Source organism: Notamacropus eugenii, chromosome 4, assembly GCF_028372415.1.
Source record: "Notamacropus eugenii isolate mMacEug1 chromosome 4, mMacEug1.pri_v2, whole genome shotgun sequence".
NCBI classification, from domain to species: Eukaryota; Metazoa; Chordata; class Mammalia; order Diprotodontia; family Macropodidae; genus Notamacropus; species Notamacropus eugenii.
Window position 1 is genome coordinate 246,015,676 of NC_092875.1, and position 25,826 is coordinate 246,041,501.

A 25,826-nucleotide genomic window follows, 5' to 3' on the forward strand; every position below is an offset into this window, starting at 1 on the left:
CACTTCTACCTGCGTAACATATATTCTTCCTCACGGCTTTCATTTCAGCAAGTCCTTAAGGTCAAATTTTCTTCTCTGCATTAGCATCTCTGGTTTACTTTGCTTATTACCTGTAACTTTTGTATTAGTACATAGCAATCTCAAGCCATAGGTTTTATTGTCTCCTCTATTTGTGCTGTTATTGTCCTTTCTAAATTATGATTACATTTTGTAGTGTAGGATACATGTAGGAGATATTCTGTTTCCCTTTTGGTTCAAAGTGTTTTTTTTAAAGATTTGTGAGGTACCGGGCAAGTTACCTTATTCCTGACAGAGGAACTTGTCATTTCTATCTTTTAATCTATTTCCCAGAATTCCCAGTCCTGTTCTTCTATGCTATGTTCTTAAACGTTTCCCCAAATCTGCTTTTCTCCTCCAAAGGCCTTACTTACATTAGGCAGCAATGATGAAAATACTACTTGTGCCCCTATGATTCTCAATTTCTTGCTCAAAACTGTATAAATACTCTTAGTAATGTTTTCTTTCTAAGCCGTTTAACTCTCTGAACCTCTGTTTTCTCTTCTGTAAAATATAGTAATGGGCATATTTATTGCGAAGCTCACTGGGTTATTGTGAGGGTCGGAAGATATGTCTGAAAAGCTCTTTGCAAGTTATAAATATCAGTGATTATCATGACTGACAGTATTGCAGTCTTAAGTCTCTTATGATAATTGTTCAGTCTTGAGCTTATCTCAGTGAGGTGAGGAAACAGAGGAGCATTTTCTTTGTTTTGAAGTGAGTGGCTATAGTTGCAAACCAAAAGAAATTTGTTACGATTCTGACAGACCTATTCCTCTTTTATTAATAATAATAACAGCATCTAGCATTTATATAGTGTTTTAATGTTCCCAAATCACTTTACATCTATTATTCCATTTGATCTTCACAACAATCCTGGAAAGTGGGTGCTATTATTATTCCCATTTTATAGATGAGGAAACTGAGACAGAGGAAGGTTAAGTGATTCCCTCAGAGCCACATAGCTAGTAAGTATCTGGACCTAGATTGAACTCAAATCTTCCTGTATCCAGCTGCAGCACTATGTCCACTGCGCTACCTGGCTTAGGTTATCAGCCACTTATAGAGTGTTGTGGACCGCAATCTGTAACAGGTAGAGAAATCAAGTCCTGCCCAAATGCAGGGATAGTTGTGTCCTAGTAGGAAAGATGCTCAATGTGAAATCCAATGACTTGGGTTCAGATTTTGGTCTGATCGTTAATAGCTGTATGTTCTTGGGCAAATCACATCCATTCTCTGAGATCCATTTCTTTACCTGTAAAAGGAGGGAGTTAGACTAGGTTGTCTCTAAACTCCTTTGTATTCCTTAACACTACTCTGAGGTCTGTAATCAAAGGCAATCTCTCTAGTGGCTAGATAGAAATCTAGTTGGCATTCAAGTCACATAGAGGCCAAGGACTGAAAATATGTCATGGTATTAGGAAAGTATAAGTTTCACTTTCAGTTGGGAGTTGTAGGTTCATAGTTTTAGAATTGGAAAGCATCTTAAGGGCCCTTAAACTTAGCACAGTGCCTAACTCATGCTGTTCAATCATTTTTCAGTTGTGTCCAACTCTTTGTGAAACCATTTGGGGTTTTCTTGGCAAAGATGCTAGAGTAATTTGACATTTCCTTCTTTAGTCTATTTTATAGATGAAGAAACTGAGGCAAACAGGGTTAAGTGTCTTGCCCAGGGTCACACAGGTATTAAGTGTCTGAGGCTAGATTTGAACTCAGGAAGATGAGTCTTATCTGACTTCAGGCCTAGCACTCTATCCACTGTGCTACCTAGCTAATCCCTAAAGGGCTTACAGTCTAATAAAGGGATGTATTAACCCTAATTAATTTATTACACAATATTAGAGGATGCATTCCAGCCCTATCTTCTTTCCTTAGCTTTAGGTCCACATCAGTGACTGCCTTCTGGACATTTCTAACTGGATGTTCCGTAGGCACCTCAAACTCAGACTTATGGTTTTTTCTCCCAAACTGACCTTTCTTCCTTACTTCTTTATTTCTAGTGAAGGCAAAGCCATCACTCCAACTGCCTATGTCTGCAACACCAGAGTCAGTCACTCTCAACTCTACATTGACTTTCACTCTACATCTCTGATCAATGGTTCTGCCACATCTCATGAACCAAAACATGGCTACCACCCTAGTTCAGACCATTACCCATAATCTAGACCCAAGTGTGGGGAGTCTTCAGCCTCAAGGCCACATGTGGCTCTTTAGGTCCTCAAGTGTGGCCTTTTAACTGAATCCAAACTTATATTTTTTAAGGGGATAGGGAGTTGTTCTGTAAAACTTGGACTCAGTCAAAAGGCCACACCCAAGGACCTAGAAGGTCACATGTGGCCTCAAGGCCATAGGTTTCTAAACCCTGGAGTCCTAGACTATTGCATCAGCCTCCTAACTGGTCTCCCTCACCCAAGCATTTCCCTTCTCCAACCCATCCTTCAGGGAGTTATCAAAGTGATATTCCTAAAACACAAGTCTGCTGTTTGCTGTTTACTATGTAAAACCTATGGCTTCAGCCTACATTTCTGGTCTTATTAGAATGGAGCTTATTGAAAGCTTTTTGCTTGAATTTGCATCCCCAACATTTAGCATAGTGCCTGGAATGTAGTAAGTATTTAATAAATACTTTTTCATTTTCACATTCATTCATTCAATCCTTCATTCATAGATCACTGACTTTCATACATACTCTACTGTTTTTGCCAAACTGGCCTACTAGCTGTCCTTTGTACACAACCTCTTATCTCTTGATTCAGTGCTTTTGGGTAGGCTCTTCTCTTGGGATGGACTGCCACCTCACCTCTGCTTATTAGAATTTCCAGCCTTCTTGAAAGTCACGTGCTCTCTCTTACATAGATCTCCTCTTTTCAGGTGTTAGCGTGCGTTGCTGTACTCACCTTATATTTATTTTGCACATATTTTGTATTTATTTAACATTTTATATATATTGTTTTCCCTTGGAACCCAAGCTACTTCACTGTCAGGGACTGATTTGTTTTTGCCTTTGTTTTTGTCATGATTAGTGGATTGGCTGCCAGCCTCAGAACTAGGAACTGCTGATTTCAAGACCTGCCTTTTACATTTAAGCTGGTTGTGTGATACTTGGCAAACTATTCCACTCTTTAGTGCAGCTCCCTAAGACTGAGTAATAGGTGAGTTGTCAGTGAGTTGCTGGTCTGTATTGGTAGAGGGAGTTTTCCTTACTATGGAGTTCCTCCATCATCATCATCATCATCATCATCTTTGCCACCATTATTACCATCATCACTAGCATTTATTCAGGGCTTTAAAGATGGCAGACTGCTTTACCTATATTATCTCATTTGATTCTTATAGTAACCCTGGACAGTAGGTGCTATTATTATCCCCATTTTAAAAATGAATAAACAGGCATATAGTGTCTGTGCTTAATAAATATTTATTGATTGAAGCAAATGGAGATTATAACTATCCTATACTAACTAAATCTAAAATTTGGACAGCTCCTTCCCAAACAAATGAACAAACAAAACAAAAGCCAATGAGAAAGCAACATAAAAAACCAAAATCCTTAGTGCCTAGTACAGTGTCTGGCAGAGTAGACATTTAATAAATGCTTGTTGATTGATTTAAGTGACTTTCAAGTTTTTAATTGGTGCTGGAAAGTTCTAAGGAGAAAAGATTGATCAGGGAAGTTTATCTTTATCTCTCTATAAGCTATAAGTTTAGCTTTATCTCTCTATAAGCTCTCTATAAGTTATCTCTATAAGGAGGGATGACTAGATCAATAGCAGGTGACAGTATCCAGAGAGGAAAGCACTTACTATATCTTGTATTGAGCAGAAGGACACATAATTTACTGCTTTAAGACTTAACAAAGTGGTTTCCTCACAACTACTGGGAGGGGATCATGTGTTATTATTCCCATTTTACAGAGAAGGAAACTGAGGCTCTGTGAGGAGAACTGACTTGCCCATAGTCACTCTGCTAGTAAGTGGTTCATTCAGCATTTGAATTCAGCTCTTTTTTCTTTAAGTACTTTTCATTGATTCACTGATCACATTGTCTGTACCTGTAACAGGCATCCTATGAAACACTTAGAAGCATACTGTCTGATACAAATGCATTACTTGTCATCTTTCCTTTTCCTGACTTTTTGGAGTTTTATTACAGCACTCTTAATATAGTAGAATTGTATGCAATTCATTACAAAATGTTTTGGGCTTTTTTTGGCAGAGGTATTCCTATCAATACTGTAAATTCAGTTTAATTTCAGTATATGAAATTGATTTAATTTTAGTACTTTTAATCTAGATATGTTCAATTCAGTACTCTCAATGGTACCATCTTCCCTCTGTGGATGATATTTAGAATTTGTCCTGTATATGTCTTGCTTGTATAATAGTAGTAGTTTGCATTTTATCTCTTCCTTTAGACTGTGAGCTTTTTCAGAGCAGGGACTGTCTTTTACCTTTTTTTTTTTTGTACTTCCAGAACTTAACATGTTGCCCAAAACAGAGTATACACTGGAGAAATGCTTGTGATTGACTCTGTACTTCAGGGGTTTTTTGGGGCAAGTTTCACTCAATATGGCTAATGTTCTTTAATCTAACATATCAGATATACATAATCTTAGATACAGATGTAGGGGTTTGTCCAGTATAACTAATAATTGTTTGCTTTAATAGGAGTTTTTCAGATTGTTGTTTGAGAGTACACAAACAGAGCAATAGTTTCATTTACAAGATTCCTAAATAGAATTGCTTTCATCTTTCCATAACTAATAATAGTCATAGAATGATAGTGTTGGAATGAGCTTATTTAGCCCTACCCCATATTTTATTAATTTTGCTTTTTAAATCTTATTTTAATCCATCTTTCATAATTTAAAAATTTATCCCTTGCCATCTCCTACCCTTTGAACCATCCCTTATAATAGAGAATTAAAAAAAAAAGGAAAAAAAAATCTGTTCAGCAAAACTAATTACTGCATCAGTCATAATTGATGGGATATGATTTTATTCCATACTCATAGCCCTCCATTTCTACAAAGAGAGGAGGTGCATTTCTTCAGTTTTTCAAAGTTATCAAACTTGGTTAATATAATTATGCATCTTTTTATTTTGCTTTTCGATTCTTCCTATTTACACTTAAAGTCATTGTGTAGGTTGCTTTCCTAGTTCTGTTTACTTCACTTTATATCCATTCATATATGCCATCTCAAGTTTCTTTGAATTTTTCTTAATAGTCCTTATTTTAAAAATTAAAAAATGATGGATTATTTTGGTGGAAAAGTTACTAAAATGCAGTTAGGAATGGAAATTTAAAATTTTGAATAACAAAAAAGGAAGTGAGTAAGGAAATTCTAGCTTTATGTGTATTAGCTTCTATGATAATCACATGTTTATATCATGCCTTGTGTGTTTTTGCATGCATTCTCATTTGAACTCTGTGAGGTAAGGAATGGTGCTGGAGCCAGCTCCTACCTGCTTCGGAGGTCAATTGCTAAATTTTCAGTGTGAGTACTTTACCTTCAGAAATTGGCAAACTCTATAAATCAAGGCTTGATTTGCTGTTTTGTTGATTATCTAGGCTTAAGAAGGTGATGGAGAAAATGTTAATAATACAGGTATACAATTCTCCCCCCTCTTCCCCCAGAGAGTTGGACGTGTATTATTTACCAGTATACCCTCAATGATAACTCACATTGAGAGTGATTTAAGGTTTACAAAGAGCCAGCACTTTTCCTGCTATTCCTTGTTCCTTGACAGATGAAAAAACAGGTCAGAGAAGCTATGTGACTACCCCCGTGTCATGTGGCTAGTCATTGGTGAAATTAGGACTTAAACCTGAGTCTTGTGACTCCCAAAGCTAATTTAAAAAAAAAAAACTGCACCATGTTCTAGAAATATTTGGCCTCTATTATTAGTGAAACCTCTCTGATAGTCCCATTATTAAAATTACAAAGTCCAGCATGTAGTATTGAAATTATTGCCATAAAAAGTAACACAATATAATTAGGCTGGCATGCAGCTCTTTCGTAATTGACTCTTATTTCAGGGCTCACTACTACCTTGCTAAAGAAACCTGAGCCAGCTCTGGATCAGATCTCTTTATCCAGTCAGTTGTTAAGCCAGACCCAAGCCAGGGTCCCAAGCTCCCTTCTTTCTAGATGGTAGGAACTTATCTAGTTCTTACTTCTCTGTGAAGTACATTGTCCTCCTATTTTAAGACTAATAACTTTTAAAATTACCATTTATTTATTTTTGATATTTTTTTATGTCAACTACCTTCCCCCATACCAGAGAGCTATCTTTTTGACAAAGAACTAAAAAAAGAAAACAAAAATAGTTGAGCAAAACTAACCGTGGTACATCAGATGGATCCAAATATTTTTATTATTGTCTTTTAATTTATTAAAAATTTAAAAACTTAATTTAAAAATGAAAATTTAATGAAAATTAAATTTAAAATTTTAATTTGAAAATTCTAAATCTAAACGTAAACAATCCCCCAAACAGGAACATTTCCATGTGCAAAGTAGAACACGAGAAGAAAATTGTGTATGAAATTGAATCTATTTATTATTGCTTGGCTTTTAAAAATCTTAATTCAACTTGTTACTTTCAAAATTATCCTGTTTGTACTTCCTTCTGAATTTCTTTCTGATCTTTCATGATTTTTCAAATATTTCAATGACTTTCCTATTTTTTGGCTTCAGCAAGGCTTATCACTTTCTGTTCCAAGCTATTTATTTCATTTTTCATCTTCCATTCCATTTCTTCTGGGCATTCTTTTATTATTTGTAGCAAATTCATTTTTCTTTGAGTCTCTGCTTGTTAAACTGTTGTAGAATCTTCGGTTCTTGGTTCTAGGATCTTTGGTTACATCTGGATATGTAATATATAACTATATATAACATGTGAGATATTATATATAATTCTTCATGGATCTTGAGCTCGTTTACTTATCTCTCCTGTCTTAGTTCCTGGATGGAGATTTTTATGCCTGTGCAAGGCTTTCCCTGTTATGATTTTGTGTGAGATGCTTGGGCCCCTGATTGGTCTTAACCTGGACCATCTGGGTCCCTGTGCTGACCGAGAACTCCCTGGAGCTTTGAGGTTTTAGAACTTTGTGTATTCAACGCTTTCAATGGTATCTCCTGATAGAATACTGGGGAGCTTAGAGTCTCTATGCCTGGAGCTTCTCACTCTGCATGCTGCTGAACCTGGACTGTTTGCTTCCAAAGTCCATGCTGTGGGTTTCCAAGCACCCCAGGGCTTTCTCAGATGGAGCTCTTCACTCTTGTTGTTTCTGGATCAAAAACACTGCAGGCTATTAGTGTCTCTGGCCACTCTCTGCTTGTGCTTGTGCTGGCAGACCCCCCTTTTCTATTGTCTGTACACTTCTTATGACATTTTGTGCATTTCTGGGGTAGTTGGATTTTCTCATTGGATTTCTTGATCATTATTCTGTCCGTTGCTATTTTTAGGTTTTGCTAGAGAAGGTATGTGGAAGCTGGGCTGTCTGCCTCTGTTCAGGCAGCCATCTTGACCGGAAGTCCCAAGTCCAAAGTATATGTAGTGTTCCTCATCCAGAGAGTCTCTAACTGTGCAAAGAAAGCAGGGGAGAGGGGGATGGGCATTGTCTAGTAGGCCAACAAGTTAAAATTCCTACTTTGCAGTCTCAGAAAATTGATTTGCACTCGAAGGAGCTAACATACAATTGTTTGTAAACTAGCTATAAATATTTAAAAGAAACTGATTTTAGTAATTAGATAAGAGAGGTGGATTCCTAGAGAGGCACTTCTTAGTACCTTTTCTAGTTACCTTGTAGTTCTTAGTTTTGATGTTGTCCAACACAAACATTTGAAGAAGATAAAGAAGGCCAGGTAAAAGGTATTTAATGTAAATTGTAGTTTAATTTGCATTACCCTGAACATTTTGTTGGAGGATAGTAAGGAAAAAACCCAGACTCCTTAACTATTCCAGTGGGATAATAATCTTTCCCCCTCATTTATGTATATATGTTTGTATGTATATGTGTGTGTATAAACGCATGCACACACACATAATGTACACATACACACATACGTATATGCAATTAGATGGCACTAGGGATGGAACACTGTGTGTGGAATCAGGAAGTCTCATCTTTATGAATTCAAATATGGCTTCAGACACTTTATTTTCTGTGACCCTGGACAATCACTGAACCCTGTTTGCCTCAGTTTCCTCATCTGTGAAATGAGCTGGAAAAGGAAATGGCAAACTACTCCATTATCTTGGCCAAGAAAACCCCAAAATGAGATCATGAGGAGTTGGACATGACTGAAATGACTGAATAATGACAACATCAACAAAAACGTTGAAAGTTGTCTTTCAGATAGATAGTAGCACATGAAATAGTCAGATGGATTAATAATTGGTTGGATAGCCAAAGTCAAAGAGTAGTTCTTAGTGGTTCAGTGTCAGTGTAGCAGGTCTCCAGTAGAGTACTCCAGGGGATCTGTGCTGTTGGACCTTCTTATCATTGATCTGAATAAAGGCACAGATGCTCTGCTCATCAGATTTACTCAGGAAGATTTCAGAAAAACCTTTGTAAAAAATAGAGTTGTCCCAAAGTGACATGAGTGGCCTCAAGAGGTGATGGCTTCCCCCTCCTTGGAGGTCTTTGAGCAGAGACTGGACAATTACTTATTGGATATGTTATGGTCGGGGTTCCTGTTAGTTATGGGTTGGGTTAGATGGTCACTGAAGATTCTGTGATTCTAAAGAGTGTTGTTAATTGCTTCCACTTGGGAAGAAACCACTTCCCTTTTGAAACCATGTAGATTAGGGAACTTGAATAGGAAGAAAAGGGCTGACTAAAGGGTCAGAAATTTAGTGAAGCGGTTGTTGTCACTTTTCACAAGTCGCTGGATTTTCTGAGCAAAGTCTTTCAGCAGACTGTAAAAGCAAACCCTATTCTTGGCTTTACCATTTTGCTTTGACCTTTAGGAAATCAACTCTGTCAAGCCTAGTTTTTTTCATCTATAAAATAAGTAGAAGAAATATGTCCCCAGAAATATGTCCTTGACTCATGTGGTATGATAAGAGTACAGACGATTTTTACAGCCAGTTCCTTCATTTTACAGGTGAGGAAACTAAGGCCCTTAGTGATGAAGGTATACAAGGTCACAGAGCTAGCTAGTGAGCATCAGAGCCAGAATTTGAACCCAGATCGTCTGACTTCCCAAGTTTCTGCCTCTTTTATATAACCTTAGGTATGAGACTTTAGAAGCTGAGTAGGCCAGTGCTTTCTTTATAAAAATGAGGAAACTGAGGGAGGCTCAGAGGAAAGAGTTGACTTGCTCTGAGTCACACAGCTAGTAAATAGAAAATGAAATTCAAACCCATGCCTTCTGACTCCAAGTCCATTGCTCCTTCCTAAGACATCAGGGCTGGAAAGATCTTAGAAGTCTTCTAGTCCTACCTCCTCATTTGACAGATGAGGAAATTGAGGTCCCTTGAGAAGTGACTTGCCCAAGGTCATGCAGCAGGTTGGTTGTGGAGCTGGGACCAGAGAGCCCAGCTTTCTTCATAAAGGACTTTTTTAGGACTTTTCCCACTAGCTAGCATTAAAAACTCAAGCTTGGGCAATAACTCAGAGAATTAGAGCATATGACAATTAGAGACCACTTTCCACTGTTATCCTTAGTTCTCTGAAAACATTTTAAATCAAGTAGATAAACTTGACTTTATATTTATTAGTAACTACAAAGGACAAGTGGTACAGTGGTTAGAACACTGGGCCATGAGTCAGGAAGACTCATCTTTTTGAGTTCAAATCTGATCTCAGACCTTCCTAGTTGTGGGACCCTAGGCAAGTCACTTAACCCTGTTTACCTCAGTTTCCTCCTCTGTAAAATGAGCTAGAGAAGGAAATGGTAAACCATTCCAGTACCTTTGCCAAGAAGACTCCAAATGGAGTCATGAACAGTTGGACATGATTGAAATGACTCGATAACAAATAGCTACTGAGTGCTTTTCTTGCAGTATATTACAGAACATAATGTTTATATTCCTTATATCATTCCTTTTGAGACAGGGAATTATGAAACAGCAGTATTTATGTATGGGAAAACCAGCATCCCAAAGTTGTTCCTATATTCACATATGCAAATCAGTTCTTATACATTTTCTTATAAATATGATATCCATTTGCATAAATGTAGTATGATAAAGATAATGTAACCAGGAGGTGACTTTTAGGCAGACAGAATAGTAATAGAGGACGATAAAAATTGCTGTGGTTGTTGGTGTAGCTAATGTGATTATTATAAGGTTCTATAAAATATTAAATATAAGATCATATGTGTTGTGGAAATCCTCTTAAGGGTTTGCGTTAAATCCATGCACAGTTGAATGCCAAACCTGTTAGTCAGTATGTAAAATCAACTGTTTTGTGGTTAGAAATCATAGCTACTTTGAAAAACGATGAATCAATCTTCAGCCTTGGTAGGGTTATTTGTTGGTTTTAGAAACTATTTACTTCTTATCGATGCATGATAAAAATGTTATCAGTCTTTGAGGAAAGGGATTGCTTTTTTTTTGTCTGTCTCCCAGAGGCCTCGCTCAATGCCTGGCACATGAATTGAATTTAAAATTGTCTTCTGTGTAAACTGGGCTTCAAGTTACTTCTATGAAACTACTCATGAAAACATTTTTGAAATGTTTTAGGAAAATACTTATTGAAGACAATTTACTTGTCTCCATGTGTAGATAGACGCAGAAACATATAATACTGTATATGTCTACTTTTTGAGGCATTAAAAGTCATTGCACCTTTTCATACACTTAAGAGTAAAAAAAAAAAAATCATTATTCCACAAGCCTCTGGGTGGTGAGGTGGACAGGTCCTATGATTACTCCTTACAGATGAGGAAATTGAATGATTTCAGGAGGTCATAGACTGAAACCGGGACTGAAACGGATGTCTCCTAACTCCTAAAACAGTGTCTAACCCTCCTAGGGAGTCGACCAGTCATCAGAGTTATTAATATCCTACTTACGACATGCTGCTATAAACCATGAACATAAATATTTTGCTGGTGTTTTATCTCCTTGCTCCCTATGTGCCAGGCTCCCTTTCGCTCACTTCGCAGTGTGACTGACCACACTGGCCATGGTCATGCATGCTGTGGGTCACCTTGTCCAGGAGTTGATGTTTGCATATGAGTCTGTACGATTTCATGATGATATGTGCATGTGACTCCTCTGTACACAACTTTGTTGTGCTCTCCAGTTACATGAGGAGCTTTTTTTAAAAACTTCTTTTCAAATTTTTCCTCCTGTTTGCTTTGGAAAATGTGGCATGCAAAAGCAATCGTGGATATTAATAAGCAGTACCAAAAAATTAATATTTAGTTTTCATTTAATCCACCCATTTTATCACAGAATCATGGCTGATTAGGCAGGTGACTCGTTGTGGTGTGAGAAGCAGAGCACTTGGTAAAGGAATGATAAGGGTTCACACAAACTGTTTGCTTTTTAACCTGGCTACATGTTTTAAAATATTTTATGATAAGACCCAACCTTCCTCCTCTCCTCTATCCCCTCATCAAGAACTTATAAAATTGTCACCAAAGATGAAAAAAATATGTTACAGGAAAACATGACCGAAGTTTTAGAAATCTGGCCTAGAATGCTGTGAAATGTTATTGCTAAATGAATCTTCGAAGAAAATGAATTCCTTTACTGGAACAAAAGTAATTTATTATTCCTTTCATGGATGCCTGCCAAGATTGTTCCTAGCAATATGAAGCTCTAATGGGTCTGAAATCAAACACAGTCTGCATTCACAATGTTGCTCTTCAGGAGAATCACCTTCTAGGGAAAAGAAATGTAGCAATGGCCAGGACTGAGGCAAAGATGCCTCGGAAGGATTATGCTTCACCTACCTCGATTACAGGGCTTCTTTGTGGACTGATGGTATGGTCTAAAATTTGCTTAGAGCAATTGTTTTTACTAAGCACTGCTCTTAATAGACAAGTTAAAAAAAATGAATTAACTATTGATTCCTGTGAGTAAATAAAATTCTCAAGTAAATGTCTGGAAGATGTTGAAACAATGAAGAGAATGCACTCTGCATTTGGTTGTTAATATAGGATAGAGCCACAGGACTGTAGCCTGTATTCCCTGGTGCCACTTTATTCTATTAAGGGCCAAGTATTTTCAACTCTAGGCTGTCTCTTAATTTAATTACTAAAGACATACGGAAGCCTGAGTGTAGTTCAAAGTTTAAACTGAGAGATAGCTTAGATTAGAAGTGAGGGGAAAGCAGAATCAGCCAACTGGGTTCCTGGTCCCGGCTCTCATTGACCATGGCAAGTTACTGAGTTGTTCCTGGGCCTCCATTTTCCTTGCCCATTAAAGGAAAAAAATAATTCCTACCATCTGGTTCCCAGGGATGTTGTACATAGTGAGTAGGAGATGCCTACAGAATCCTTTAAAGTCCTGGAAGAACAGTGCTATTTAAATAAATTATTGGAAGTTAATAATGATATTCTTTGGTTTACATAGCATTTTTCATCCAGAGACCTGAAGGCACTTATAAATATTATCCCCATTTTGCTAATGGGGGAATTTAGAGTCTTAGAACTATTGTGTTAACATAAGTGACCTCCTTCTACAGAGGATTTTATTTCTCTGAGGGATGGCCACTTTTTTTTTTTCCACGCTAGCAGTTCCTGGAGTATTTTTTTTTTTTTAACCATTCTCTATGTTGATTTGAGGGCATTACAAAAATTTAGGAGTTAATTCTCCAAATCTAATTTTTGGTTGAATTCTCCTAATGCACTTTTTATACTGAGACTTGTCTATCTTGAAAAGAAATTGTGAAAGTAGGGTTAGAAATTATCATGTTTTGTAATTGGAAAAAATTAAACACTGTTACATGCAATAATAAAAAAGGACTGATACCCTCAAATATCAGTTCGGATTCAGAGTAAAAAAAAGAATAAGAAGAAAAAGATACCATATTTTAAATCCTATTTATAACTTTAGGTCACTAAACCATTTACCTGGTAAAATGAAAGAATTCAACTTAATATATCTCAGAAGTTAAGTTGGTTCTTTAGTGTGCTAATTGGTCCCACCTCATGACAATAAAAGGATCTTGTATTTAAAGACTTTTTTAAAAATCTGATTAGTGCTGAACAGTGAGTATTGTATATTCCATATGTGAGTATTGTATATTCCATTTCCCTTAAGGTAGAAAGATAGGTAGGTAGAGAATTTTTCTTAGCACAGATCCTTTGTTCAATAAATATCTAATTGAACGAATGTATGAGAGCACAGTTAAAAGAGGACCAGCACTGAATGTGAACATAACCCCAATCTACACAAGTAGATCACCAAGAACTTGTGAGGTTGAAGTGGTCGTCTTGGGATTTTTTTTTTCTCTGTCCAAGGGTCGCTAGGATGCTTCCTAGGGAAGAGTCTTATTTTTACTGGCTTTTGTAGATTTTATAGGCAGCTACACAATACAGTGGATAGAGGGCCAGGCCGGGAGTCAGGAAGACTTGTCTTCCTTAGTTTAAATCTGGCTCCTGACACTTACTAGCCATGTGACCCTGGGCAAGTCACTTAACCCTGTTTGCCTCAGTTTCCTCATCTATAAAATGAGCTGGAGTAGGAAATGGTAAACCCCTTTAGTATCTTTGTCAAGAAAACCCCAAAAGGGGTCATGAAGAGTTGAACAGGACTGAACAACAATTTAAAAGACATACTTATGGGGATTCATTATGTAATTGCAATCTCAAAGACAATCTACTTGGAGAAGCAGTTGTTTCTATACACATTTTAAGTGGGTTCTTCCCACACAGATTACTGACACAAATATTAAATCCTCTCCACACTGTGATTAGCATCCTTTAGCAGAATTGGTATAGTTTAGTATAGTTAGTACAACTTTTTTTTGAGGGGAGGTTTAACCAGCTTAGAATTTATACATAAATTGTCCTTTTTTAGTGAATCTTTCGAAGGAAAGTTATGTATGAAGCACTCAAAAAGTCTAACCTAGAGGTTATAAAAGCAGATAAAGTAGCTTCAGTGGTGAGGGCATGTTGTCTTCCTCTCACAAATGAAAAAGTCTTAAGCACAGACTTCTTGAGATGTAACAAAGGAGAGATCAAAGTCAAGAGCAGCAGACAGATTTTGAGTTGAATGAAGCTAAGGGGCCAGTCCATGTGATGTCAAAGTCTGAATGCAGTGAGAATCGGTTGTGCTGTTTCTTTAAATTCAGACCATATTAAAAATAGATCCCAGGACAGAAAACTGAACATAATCTCAGAGGCCAGCTTTAGTTTTCTTCCCTCCAAATGGCATTCTTCTCTGCAGTCCATATTGCAGAGAATCCACTTTAGTTTCTGTGGAACTCCAGGGCTCTTCCTAAAAGAAATGTTCCCTGTTCATTTGGTCTCATGAAAATATAGTATCGTTTCTAAAAGAGGTTTCATATTTCATCAAAAAGTTGCTCTTGTGTAGAATTGTCCATCTGGGTTTATTATTCTTATCCTCTGTCCTGAAACTGTGACTCAAAACATTGCAAAATCTTTAGTTGTTCAAATGGTGAATGCAGAAAATTAATGAAGGCTATAGGAAGACCCATCTTCCTGAGTTCAAATATGGCCTCACACACTTCCCAGCTGTGTGACCCTGGGTAAGTCACTCAACTCTCTTTGCCTCAGTTTCCTTATCTGTCAAATGAGCTGGAGAAGAAAATGGCAAACCACTCCAGTATCTTTGCCAAGAAAACCACAAATGGGGCCATGAAGGGTTGGACAGACATGACTGAGATTACCACCACCACCAAGATTTATGCATAAGAAAAGCTGGGTAATTTAAAGATTAGCCCGTTGCCTTCTTCAGAGTGTGTGTGTGGGGTGACAGGTGGTATGTCTTTCTGTGGGAGAAACCCAGAATTTTCTTGAAGTTTCTTTCCTTTAAGAGGAGAGCTTTCCAGCCTAGTTATCCTGTCTGTCTTCTACCTAACCTGCCTTGCTTTAGAAGCTAAACCCAGGCTAGGTCTGGTGCTGATAATGTAGTCTTTCAACAGGAAATGTCTCCATTTTTGGTGTTGTGTAGGAGGGTGGGGGCAGATAAGCCGTGAATGGAAACACAGAGCAGATTTCTGCCCCACCCTCATACCCTGACTGCACTTTGATCAGGGAAATAATGAGTTCCCCTTTCTGGCTAAGTAACAAACAGGTTACATGACTGTACTAATATAGGAGGGCATTGACCTACCCACTGAGAGGGAAGGTCAGTGGATTGAAGCTTGTTTGACATTCTGAAGACTTTTCTGTATTTCTGAAGTTTATTAATAACCTCAGCAATTTGTTACTTCTAACCAGTTGTTCACCTCTGGTAGGCTGAGAAATATGCAATGTCAGATTATGTCCATTTGAAGGGCTAGACTGGATTTGGAGAAATTCATGAATTAAATGTCGTCCAAGGCTACAGAATCTGTGCTCCCCTGCAGGAAATTTCTTGATGTTATTGAAGGGAAAGACTTGTTAATTAATAATTATTTATTAAGAACCTAGTATAGGTCAGGGGCTATGCTCCTTGCCTTATGGAGTTTCCATTCTTGGGAGGGAAAAAAATATATACCTATATAAGTATATGCAGAATAGATATATATTAAATAAATACAAGTTCCTTTTGGGAGGAAAACCACTACCAGCTATGGGTTCAGGAAAGGTTTCATGGAGGAAGTGTAGGGTGCTATAGTTTAACCTCACAGGAAAACTAGGGAACCCAGGATGTGGAAGTGAGGAGAAAGAGGACATTACAGGAATTAGAAATAGCCCAAACAAAGGCAGCATTATCACATGAAAGTGAAAAGGCAGGATTTGAAAAAGAGAGGATGGCATTTGTTAATTCCAGGTTCCCTATTTAAATGGATTCAAGGGTGCATTGATTCATGTAAACATGTTTTAATTTACTCTGTGAGAGCACTGTGGAATGGAACACAGTTGTCAACTTTAGGGGAATACCAGAATCAGCAGCCAGGTGGCACTGAGAACATTTTGGGAGTACCCTTGTACATCCTTAGGGTCTTATGCAAAATCCAGAAGAGCTGGTTTGTCTTTGTGCCTTCCTTTCCATACCTTTTCCCCATCTCTTGGGCTGTTTGTTCTAAGTAACACCCTCCTCTCCCCTCTTCTTCCTAAAGAGCATTTAGAAAAATGGCCATCACATTATTTCACCTTGAATTTATTCCCATTTCTGTTTTCTAAGCTCGGTAATGGTGGTGATTTGTCTTTACAGAAGGATAGAATTTGGACAGCTTTTATAGCTCGTTAGCTTGACTTTCGAGTCCTCACAATCCTGACCCAAGCCTACCTCTCCTGATTTCATCTCCTATGATTTCCCTACACAAACTTTCCGTTCTGATAAAGTTGATCTATTACCTGCCTCCCATTTCTACCCCCATTTGGAGAGGCTGCTCATATTATGCATCCTTCCCTTTCTACTCCTCTCCTTATTGCCTCTCTCCCCCTCTTCCTCTTCCCCACCCTCTACCTCCAGAATATCTTCTACCTTTCTTTTGTCTTACTTTTTTTCCTCTGTCCTTCCATGCACATTCCACTTGCTCTGTGAAAATCTTTTCCAACCACCCAAGCCCTCAGGGTGGTCTGTTCTTCTTCAGATCACTCATTATTTCTATCACACATTTGGCACTTAACCTGTTAAAATTTTATTATTTTTTAATGGTATATTAGGATTCAGAACTGAATCCTAAGCAATTTGAAGGCATGGACTTTGCCTAATCCTTTTTTTCCTGTTCCTGATGTCCTAGCATAGAGCCTTGTGCCTGAGGTATGGCACACAACAATAGTGGATTAGTCAGAAGACAGGTCACTCACTGACTGCAAATGAGAAATCTTTGAAAAGAAAGTCCTTTGTGGGTATATGCTGAGAAAGAACACTGATTATAGTTGAACAGAGGTAACTAGAGAAGACAGATTAGGGAAAAATGAATACATGGTCTATGTTGGGACTAATAATAGGTGGGATTAGTTACTGATAAAGGTGATTGTGACAGTCCTTTTGCTGACTGTAGCACCTCCTGGAAATAAAAGGGAATAGTAATGGTTTGTGGGAATTTAAATGAGCTGAAAACTCTCAGTCTCAGGGAAAAAAAAGAATCTAGTTAAACGGATCATTTGTACTTTTACTTATAGGTGCATTCATAAAAAGTTTTTCATATATTTAATTTTTGCAAGTAGAATGATTTGAAATACTCTTGAAGAACTTTCTAGTTCAATTAATACTATTGGTGGATACATTTCAAAGTGAAGAATCCTTTTGTGGAATAAATATCGATCCTTAATTTGTTTTGGAGAAGAGGTAACAGTGAATTTTCCATAACTAGGGTGATATCTATATTCAAGAAATATATATTATATGATGTAATAGAATGATTATGTCAATAGCTAGCTTTCATACAGTGGTTAGAGGCTTGCAAAAGGCTTTATCTACATTATTACGTATATAATATATGCATATCTAATATACATATATATCATATGCATGTATACACATATTATACATTATATGAAGTATTATATATTATCTCATATGCAACTCACAACTCCTCTGTGAGATAAGTACTGTTATCATTTTCATGAGAATACTGAGACTAAGTGAAGTTAATTGACTGCCCAGAGTTCATATAGCTAGTGAGCTGTTAGATATAGTTCATAGAATTATTTGATACTTCATATTTATGAAAAGTATCCATTTAAAATTTTAGGTATCTCACTAATAGGATCATATAAGTTATATATTTTTTTCAAAATCATTCAATTCAAGTACTTCAAGTCTATATTCTTTAAGAAGTAGGTGACATTTGTTGCTGGTCAGGATTTTATATGTTGTCACAGACCTTGGTTTCTAGCTAAGAAGGAAATATTGCTTAAGAGATGGAGAGGCAAAGATGGTGGGGTGAGAGGTCCATTGGTTTGGAGTTCACAGGTTCTTGCCCCAGTTCTACATCTTATTAACTGTGTGACCTTGGGCAAGTCACTAAAGTTCTTTGGGCCTCAGTTTCTTCATTTCTAAAATTGGAAGGTAGTGTAAGACTAGATGATCTTGAGCCTGGTCCAGTGCCCGGCACATATTAGAGGAATACATGATTATTGATTGAGGTATAGACTTTTGAAGGTCCCTTCAAGTTTTAAATTCCACCATCTTTTTACCTACTTCTTGAGAAACTGAAAGGGTAGTTAGGTGGCTCAGGGGGTAGAATGCAAGGTCTAGAGTCAGGAAGATTCATCTTCTTGAGTTCAAATCTAGCTTCAGACACTTCCCAGCTGTGTGAACCTGGGCAAGTCACTTAACCTGTTTGCCTCAGTTTCCTCATCTGTAAAATGAGCTGAAGAAGGAATGGTAAACCCTCTCCAGCTTCTTTGCCAAGAAAACCCCAAATGGGGTCATAGAAAGTCAGACACTACTGAAATGACTGAATAGCAAAATGAGGAGTTGAATGTTGATGTCTAATCAGAAGACTTGGGGTCTTGGACCTGTCCTTGACACAGTCTATGTCAGATTGCTGTACTCTTGCATGTGCTGGCCTCATAACAGTGTTCTGAAAAACACTACTATTAAAGAACAAACAAACAAACAAACAAACAAACCTGACTACCAAGAGGAATGAAAGCTATTTCCTATGTCCCTTTGAAAGTGATACTTTTCCTTTTAATAGAATAACAAGGCTTAGAAGGGCCTTTTGATTTTACCCAGCTCACCCCGTTCATTTTATTTTAAATTTTTTTCAAAATTTAGTCTTTAATTAGTAAAAATCCATCTTCTCTCTTTCCTCTCCTGCCCCTCCCCCACTTTGAAAAAAGAAGGGAAGTAAAACTATTGTGACAAATACATATAATTCAGCAAAACAAATTGTCACATTGGCCCCTACTTCCTTCTAAAATATAAGTCTCAATCTGCATGTTGATTCCTTTCTATTTTGGGCAGCAGGTAGCATGTTTCATCATGAGTTCTTTGGAATTGTGGTTGGTTAGTGCATTGATAAGAATATTTTAAGTCTTTCATCAACCCTTTATTTTATAGTGGCCCAGAGCTGTTGCTCAGCTTATCTTTACTTAATGCCACAAATACAGGGGCCTTGTCTGGGCTGCCAGTCTTGCTCAAAGCGAAGCAAAGAGTGTGAGAGTCTGTTATCCAAGTCCTTGATGGACACCATCGTGCTTTAATCTCTTCCACTGTCCAAGGAATAGACAAGCATCTGTCTTGCCCCCCCATTCTTTTTTTTCATATTAAAAGAAGTTAAATTTTCCAGTGATAGAATTGTGTTATCCTTTTAGCAGCATTTCATATTCAATGACTTCCCTAAATTCACAATACAAGAAAACTTAAAAACACAATGATAACATATACGGTATTACATATTTAAAGCATGAGGCAAAAGTTACTACTAGTCAGATGACATCAATTCAGTTGAATTCATTTCCAAACTATACATACATACATTCATTTTATCACCATTAGATTTTCATATTATTCTTTTTTTTTTTTTGAAAGACTCTACAATGATATAACCCCATGGAAAAAAAAGTTTTGGAAAAAAGAAAATATTCTAGAAATAGTAGGGGCTAAATTAGCCTGAAGAAGTTGATACTTCAAGATGTGAGCCATTAACTGTTTTCCTCCTTGGATTAGAGTCAGTATTTGCAAAATACTTTTGGTTCCTAGAGGGGAAAGAAGCTGGATAAATAAATAAGGGAAGAGAGTGCAGATCTCAAGTTGGAAGGCACTTCCAAGGCGATCTAGTCCAGCAACCTCAATTTGCAGATGAAGAAATAGATGTAGGGGAAGTTAAGTAAGGGAGTTCAAAGTCACATAAGAGGAACACTTCAGAAACAGTATTTGAACCTAGTCCCTCAAACTTGTGCAGTCAAATACATTTTGAATTTTGTAATAGAACCTTTCCTTTCTACCTCTTAAAATATTCATGGATTTTATTAATTGCTCATGATTTATTCCACTTTATTATAGGAAGACATCTTTCTGACTTTTCTCTTTTGTGCAGCATAAAGAAATTAAGCAGGGAAAATGAACTTTCCCTGGAAGAAATGATGGTGGTGCTATGATAGAGATAGGATGTAGAAATTCTTTATGAAGAAATGGGGATCAACTGTTGTCAGTTTTTTGGGACAAATTTTAGGTACGAGACATAGACATTAAATTTAGGACAGTTGTGGATTAATTTTCTTATGCTCAGAAATTTCACTTTTCTGGTAGTATTGAACTGGATATTTATCTATTTCAGCTTTGATGGAAGTACCAATCCTCATGAGTTATGTAGATCTATCATAATTTTTTATGTGTTTATTGTATTTGTGTGTGTGTCTATGTGTATGCAACACTTTAGCTGTTTATAATCTCTTTTGGAATGGCTACTTTTGGAGTGTAGTTATTAAGGCTTTTGTACCAACCCCATATGGTTTATTCTATGGGGCAGGAGGTCCTTTCTGGTTGGTACTTTTTTTACAAAAAAGATTATTCCAGGTTCCCAGTCTAGGGTAGTTGTTCATCTTCCTGGGACGCTACTGCAAAGGGTAATAATGATAACAGGATAATGTTTCTAAAAGCTTAAATTGCCGTCATTGGGTTAATGTTGTACCGGTAGCTTGGGCTGCCTGTTTCAGGTATAGCAGCATCCTTTTCCTAGTTCACGTGCTCTAGGTTTATTTAAGGCCACAATCCCTTCTTTCAGTCCTCCGGATAGTTAGGATCTATGCAGATAATGAAATTGTGCTAAATAAATAGCAAATTCATCACTCTGCTTTTTCTTTCTTTCTCTCTTTGCTGTCTCTTCTCCCTCCCCTTCCCCCATCCTCACTAGGCGGGATCCTCGGTGATGTCTGGTCCAGGAGAGAACACTAGCCCTGAAAACACCGCTCTCAAGTATTCAGGTCAAGATGGGCTGTACTCAGGAGTCAGCCTGACCTCCACGGCTGAGGTTACAGCGTCTGTGAGACAGGATTCATGGTGTGCTTTAGCGCTTGCTTGATTCAGTGGAAAAAGGAAGTTGGGAGACCTCCATGGATGGGGGATGGGAGGGAGGGCCCCTCGACTTTTAGACGCCCACAGTTTCTGTAATGTTTTTTTTCAAGCAGTCTATGCAGCAGTGAAGATGCTGGCAGAACTTTTCCTCTGATGTGTCATTTTTTGTGCCTTTATTGTGATAGAGGTGTTTTTCCAAAGAGGCTCTTCTGCCTTACCATCCAACTCCTCATCTATGCAAGAGAAATGAGAGAAGGTGGATCTCTTCCAGGGTAAAGATAATACAACCAAAGAGAATATCGTCCTTCCTCCTCTATTGTTAGGCCTGCTTCATGCATCTTCAACGCAGCCAGCCAGCCAGTCAGTCAGCCAGCCCAGCCTGCCTGCCCTGGGGATGCAGGATGCATGCTGATGTGACGTCCTCATCCTTTCTTTCACGCTGGATAAAGGGACTTACCTGGGGCTTTCGCTCGAAAGGATGCCGGGAGAGATTTAAGAAAACAAGAAGACTGCTGAGCATTTACTGCCCCCAAATAACACACAGTTTGAGCTAGGATTTTGATATCCTTCAAATCAGCAAGCGGCTCCTTCATGACCATTTGATATGAACTTTTCATGTCAAAGCTCCTGTGTACATTCATGCAAGAGAGCAAAATAAGGCTGTTGGGCACAGGTTTCTCAAGGTCCAGCTGGTTCCTGACATCTTTCATTCAAATATCCTCAGTCTTAAGACTGCGTTATAACTTCTTAACGTACACTGTGACTGAGGATTTTGGAAGTTCATCTTCTATATGGCTGATCTGAAGTCAGTCAGAATTTGTAAACAGGGTAGCAAACAAGATATTTTTCTTCCATGTATACAATAATTTTTTAAGAAGTGCAATTTGCGTTGCAGCAATCAGTGTTAAATCATTTGCATAAGATTTAACAACATTTTTTATAATGAATGTAAACATTTTAACTTAATGGTACTTTAAATAATTTAAAAAAGTTAACTAGACATCTTTGTGCATTTTTTCCTTCTTTTTTTTTTTAACCGAGAACATCCCATCTCTCTATATTTCCTATTTGTTAGACAAAACATATTTCAAGAACAAATCTTCTCTCAGGAAAATTGCCTTTCTCCATTTGTTAATAAGTTTTATACAAAAATGCAAATATAGCCCCCTTATTTTACTGTGGAATATGTGCTAGAAAGTTAGAAAGATTGCAACGAAACTTTACTACCTAACTGATACATTTGTAAATACTCCATGAAATGTTTAGGCATCTTTAAGAGTTAGGATGCGGTCTGTATAGTGTGACTAACCCAGAGATAGGTTAGTTTACAATTTTTTTAAAACTGGGATGTCATTTGGAAGCTTATTCTTTCACCAGAGCTTTAAAAATAAAAGGGTATTGTTTGTTTGTTTGCTTTTCTGTACAATGTGTTCCTTCCTGGTTTTCCTTTGAGGCCTAAAAATGAGTTTAATGGAGTTTAACGCCCAGCACAAACTCATCTGCTATTTGGAAAGACTACCTGAAGTCTTTAGATTTTAAAATTTGTGATTTTCTTTGTGCTTTTGTTATGCTGTTGGGAACTTGTTTATTAGGGAGCTACCATTTATGCTCTGAAAATTGAGACCACTTCGATAAATCAGAAGCACGCAGGATTGTACCTCATTGCCAGAAATGCTTGCCATTCACATAAGGACCATCTCAAAATATTTTAGAAACCTGAGAGTTTTCTTAACTAAGTGAATGAAATAAGCTCCATGTACAACCAAAAGATGAGTTTCCTTACTCTTTCCTGTTCCAAGTCTTTAGGGTCACATCCATATCACCTGAGATCTAGTAAACTATACCTATACCCAGGCTGGTTTTTAGGAGACATTTAAAAATGGAATCTTTTTGCTTTCTTTAATATTTGGAGATATAAGTAAGCTAGGAGTTACCTCAAAAACTGAAACTGTGAGTCAGTTAATTTTTATCCTTTTAATATGTTAGATTTTTTCTTTCTTTATATATTCCCTCCTCTAAATGTTCCATCAGGGAATTATAATGGTAATATTCTCTAGTATGATTTCTGAGTAATCGGGTATGGATTTGGGGTTTAGGTTTTATGTTTTCTGCAGGAGAAAGTTCCCTTTAGCATAAGAGTTCTTAAACTAGGGTTGGTCAACTTGTCTTTTAAAAAATATTTTGATAACTATATTTTGGCATAATTGGTTCCCTTTGAAATTTTATGGATTTTACAATGCATTTAAAACCATTATCCTGAGGAAGGGTATCTATTGGCTTCCCTAGACATTGATAGACAAAAAAAAAATTAAGAACCCCTACTTTAGCAATATAAGGGTGCATCTCAATCCATTCAGTAATTCCTTGAAGTACAGGTGGCCATAGTGGGACTTGGTATGAGCCTACTCATTCATTGCTGCATACACCATCTTTCTGTCTATTGGGATTTTGGGTTCAGAAAATGGTTGAGCTGTGGTTGCCACAGAGGGCATGGGGTTTTTGAAACAGTGCCTGGCTTTGGGTTTAGAATATTTTGAAGCTTTGCAGAATTTTAATCCTAGATCATATTTCTAAACTCATTTATTCTTTCTGCTCAACAGAAAAGCAGTAGTGGGGATGGATAGTGGAACCAGGTTATGCCTCCCAGTGCAGCATGTAGACCCAGGCCACTGGCATACATATCTAAGAAACATTCATGAAAGAAATGGTCATAATGCCTGCTCAGGATTGGAAAGAGGGGGACAGGCTGACAGCTGAAGAAAATTATTTTTCCCATGAACTGATGTCTCTCTTACGGTTCTCATTAGTTAGTCTGCTTGCTTCCTGGTGGGTTGGGAATTGTTATAGTTAATGTGCTTTGATTGAAAAATGAACTTGTGTTGAAGCAGCTTCCAAATGACCCTTTTCCTGTGAATGCTCTCGAGCTTTCCTTTCCCCTTTCAATCCTAGAACTGAGCTAGGTTTGCTGACTTTTCTTTTGACATGACTCGGAAGCCAAAGGATCACCAGGTATTCGGGAATGAGTTAAAAGAGAAAAGAAGGGATAGAGGGACCTGGGGCTACTTTTAGCCTGCCTTTCCTCTGAAAGTAAATTGCATGTAGGGAGACCTTTACATGATTACTTCCTTTATCTATGCTTATGTCAAGCAAGAGTTCTTAGGATTATCTCCTAGCAACCATTTTTCCATTCAGACTAAACAAATATCACTTAAAAATATTCTATATAGATATATTTTTAAATAAACCACAAAATATAAGTGCTAAAGTCTCTATTGTAGCTGTCCATCAAGTCTGTTACTTTGGAATTTTTCTTACCTCAGAGTACAGTTTTAATGAGATTGGTTAAGCTGTGTGGATTTTAAACCATGCTGCCCCAGAGGGCTCCATGATCTCTCTTTAGAGTCAGTCATTTAGTGTTGCTTCCTGATACCTGGGGAAGGGGGAGTGGGGGTCAAGGATCAGCAAAGTAGTGGGAGCACATTTATTTTCCCCCGCAGATAAACTAACTTCTCACTCCTGGGATTTGTTTTCCCCAGGCTTGGAAATTTGATGCAATTTAAAATCCTAGATAAGTGAGCAGTTTGGGAATACATTACAGGGGCCTTTAGCATCAACCTTTTCAGTCTGCTTCCCAGTCCAGTTCAAGGTTAAGTGCTGTACTTTTGGTACTTAAAAGGGATCCTCTTCCTCTTTCCTTTCAGTCCTGAGCTCAGTGGGGACATCTTTGCTATCCAACTGTGGATTGATTTGGGAGAGAGAGGTTGGCACTTTCTCCATTGTTCCTGTTGTCTTGCTCCTGTAGCGTTATAGTCTGCTAAACTTAATGACATTTAGAGTAAAAACAGAATTCAGATAAGTGGTTATGATATGTATATATGTAAATTTCTCATTAAGGGAATTTGGAATGTGAGGAGCATGCAGCCCATAAAGAGACACAGCTCCGAACTGGAAAACTGCCTGGGTCTCACCCAGTGACTTTGGTGGTCATCTGTAATGGGCTTTTTTGTTCTAGAGCCTGAAGGGACCTAAGGGGCCATCTGGTCCAACCCCCTTATTTTAAAGAAGAGGAAACAATTATTGGTAGTAAGGTCATACAGATAAGTGGCAGAAATCAGATTTGAACCAAGGTCCTTTAATACCAAATATCATTATTTGATACCAAACATACCAGGCCACCAAAACTGGGGAAAGGGAGGGGGTGGTGGTGGCACAATTCTACTATTCTCAGGGACAATTTCAGTTAATGAAATATCTTATAAGATTACCTATTGTATTCTTTTTAGGCTAACTGCTACATTTTTAAAACCCAGAAAATGATAAGCAAACTTAGGGGAGCTTTTAGTGTTAAAGAAGTACCATAGATAAGTGGATGACCATTTTTGGATGAGAATCTTTGAGCTAGAATCAGAAAGAACCTTAAAGCCTGTGTAATCCAACCCTCTCATTTTACAGATGAGGAAATTGAATGAATGAAAAAAGCACTTATGAATTGCTTAATATACCAGACACACAGTGCTGCTCAGATGGTGGTAATACAAGAATACAAGGGGGGCAGTCCCTGGCTTCAGGGAGATTACATTCTATTAAGGGGAAGACAGGAACACACATGTAGGGGAGTGGTGGTCAAGGAAGGGAATTTTGATTCAGGGAGTTATAGGAATAGTAAGTAGAGTCATCCATCAGTTGAATTGTCATTTCCTTTCCAGAAGCATT

The 25,826-nt window shown here is 37.6% G+C and overlaps 1 protein-coding gene across 4 annotated transcripts in view; it reads left to right on the plus strand.

Annotated features, from left to right (window-relative positions):
* The window catches only part of GATA6 (GATA binding protein 6), a 43,076-nt gene extending 20,537 nt beyond the window's left edge, over positions 1 to 22,539 (plus strand). For 3 of the 4 annotated variants that reach the window (XM_072604374.1, XM_072604376.1, XM_072604377.1), the window contains exon 7: positions 20,953 to 22,539. In XM_072604374.1, the coding sequence (XP_072460475.1) occupies positions 20,953 to 21,120 (168 nt within the window). In that variant the 3' untranslated portion in view covers positions 21,121 to 22,539. The remainder of the gene's footprint in view (positions 1 to 20,952) is intronic. The other variant, XM_072604375.1, reaches the window with a different exon arrangement.
* Positions 22,540 to 25,826: the final 3,287 nt, after the last annotated feature.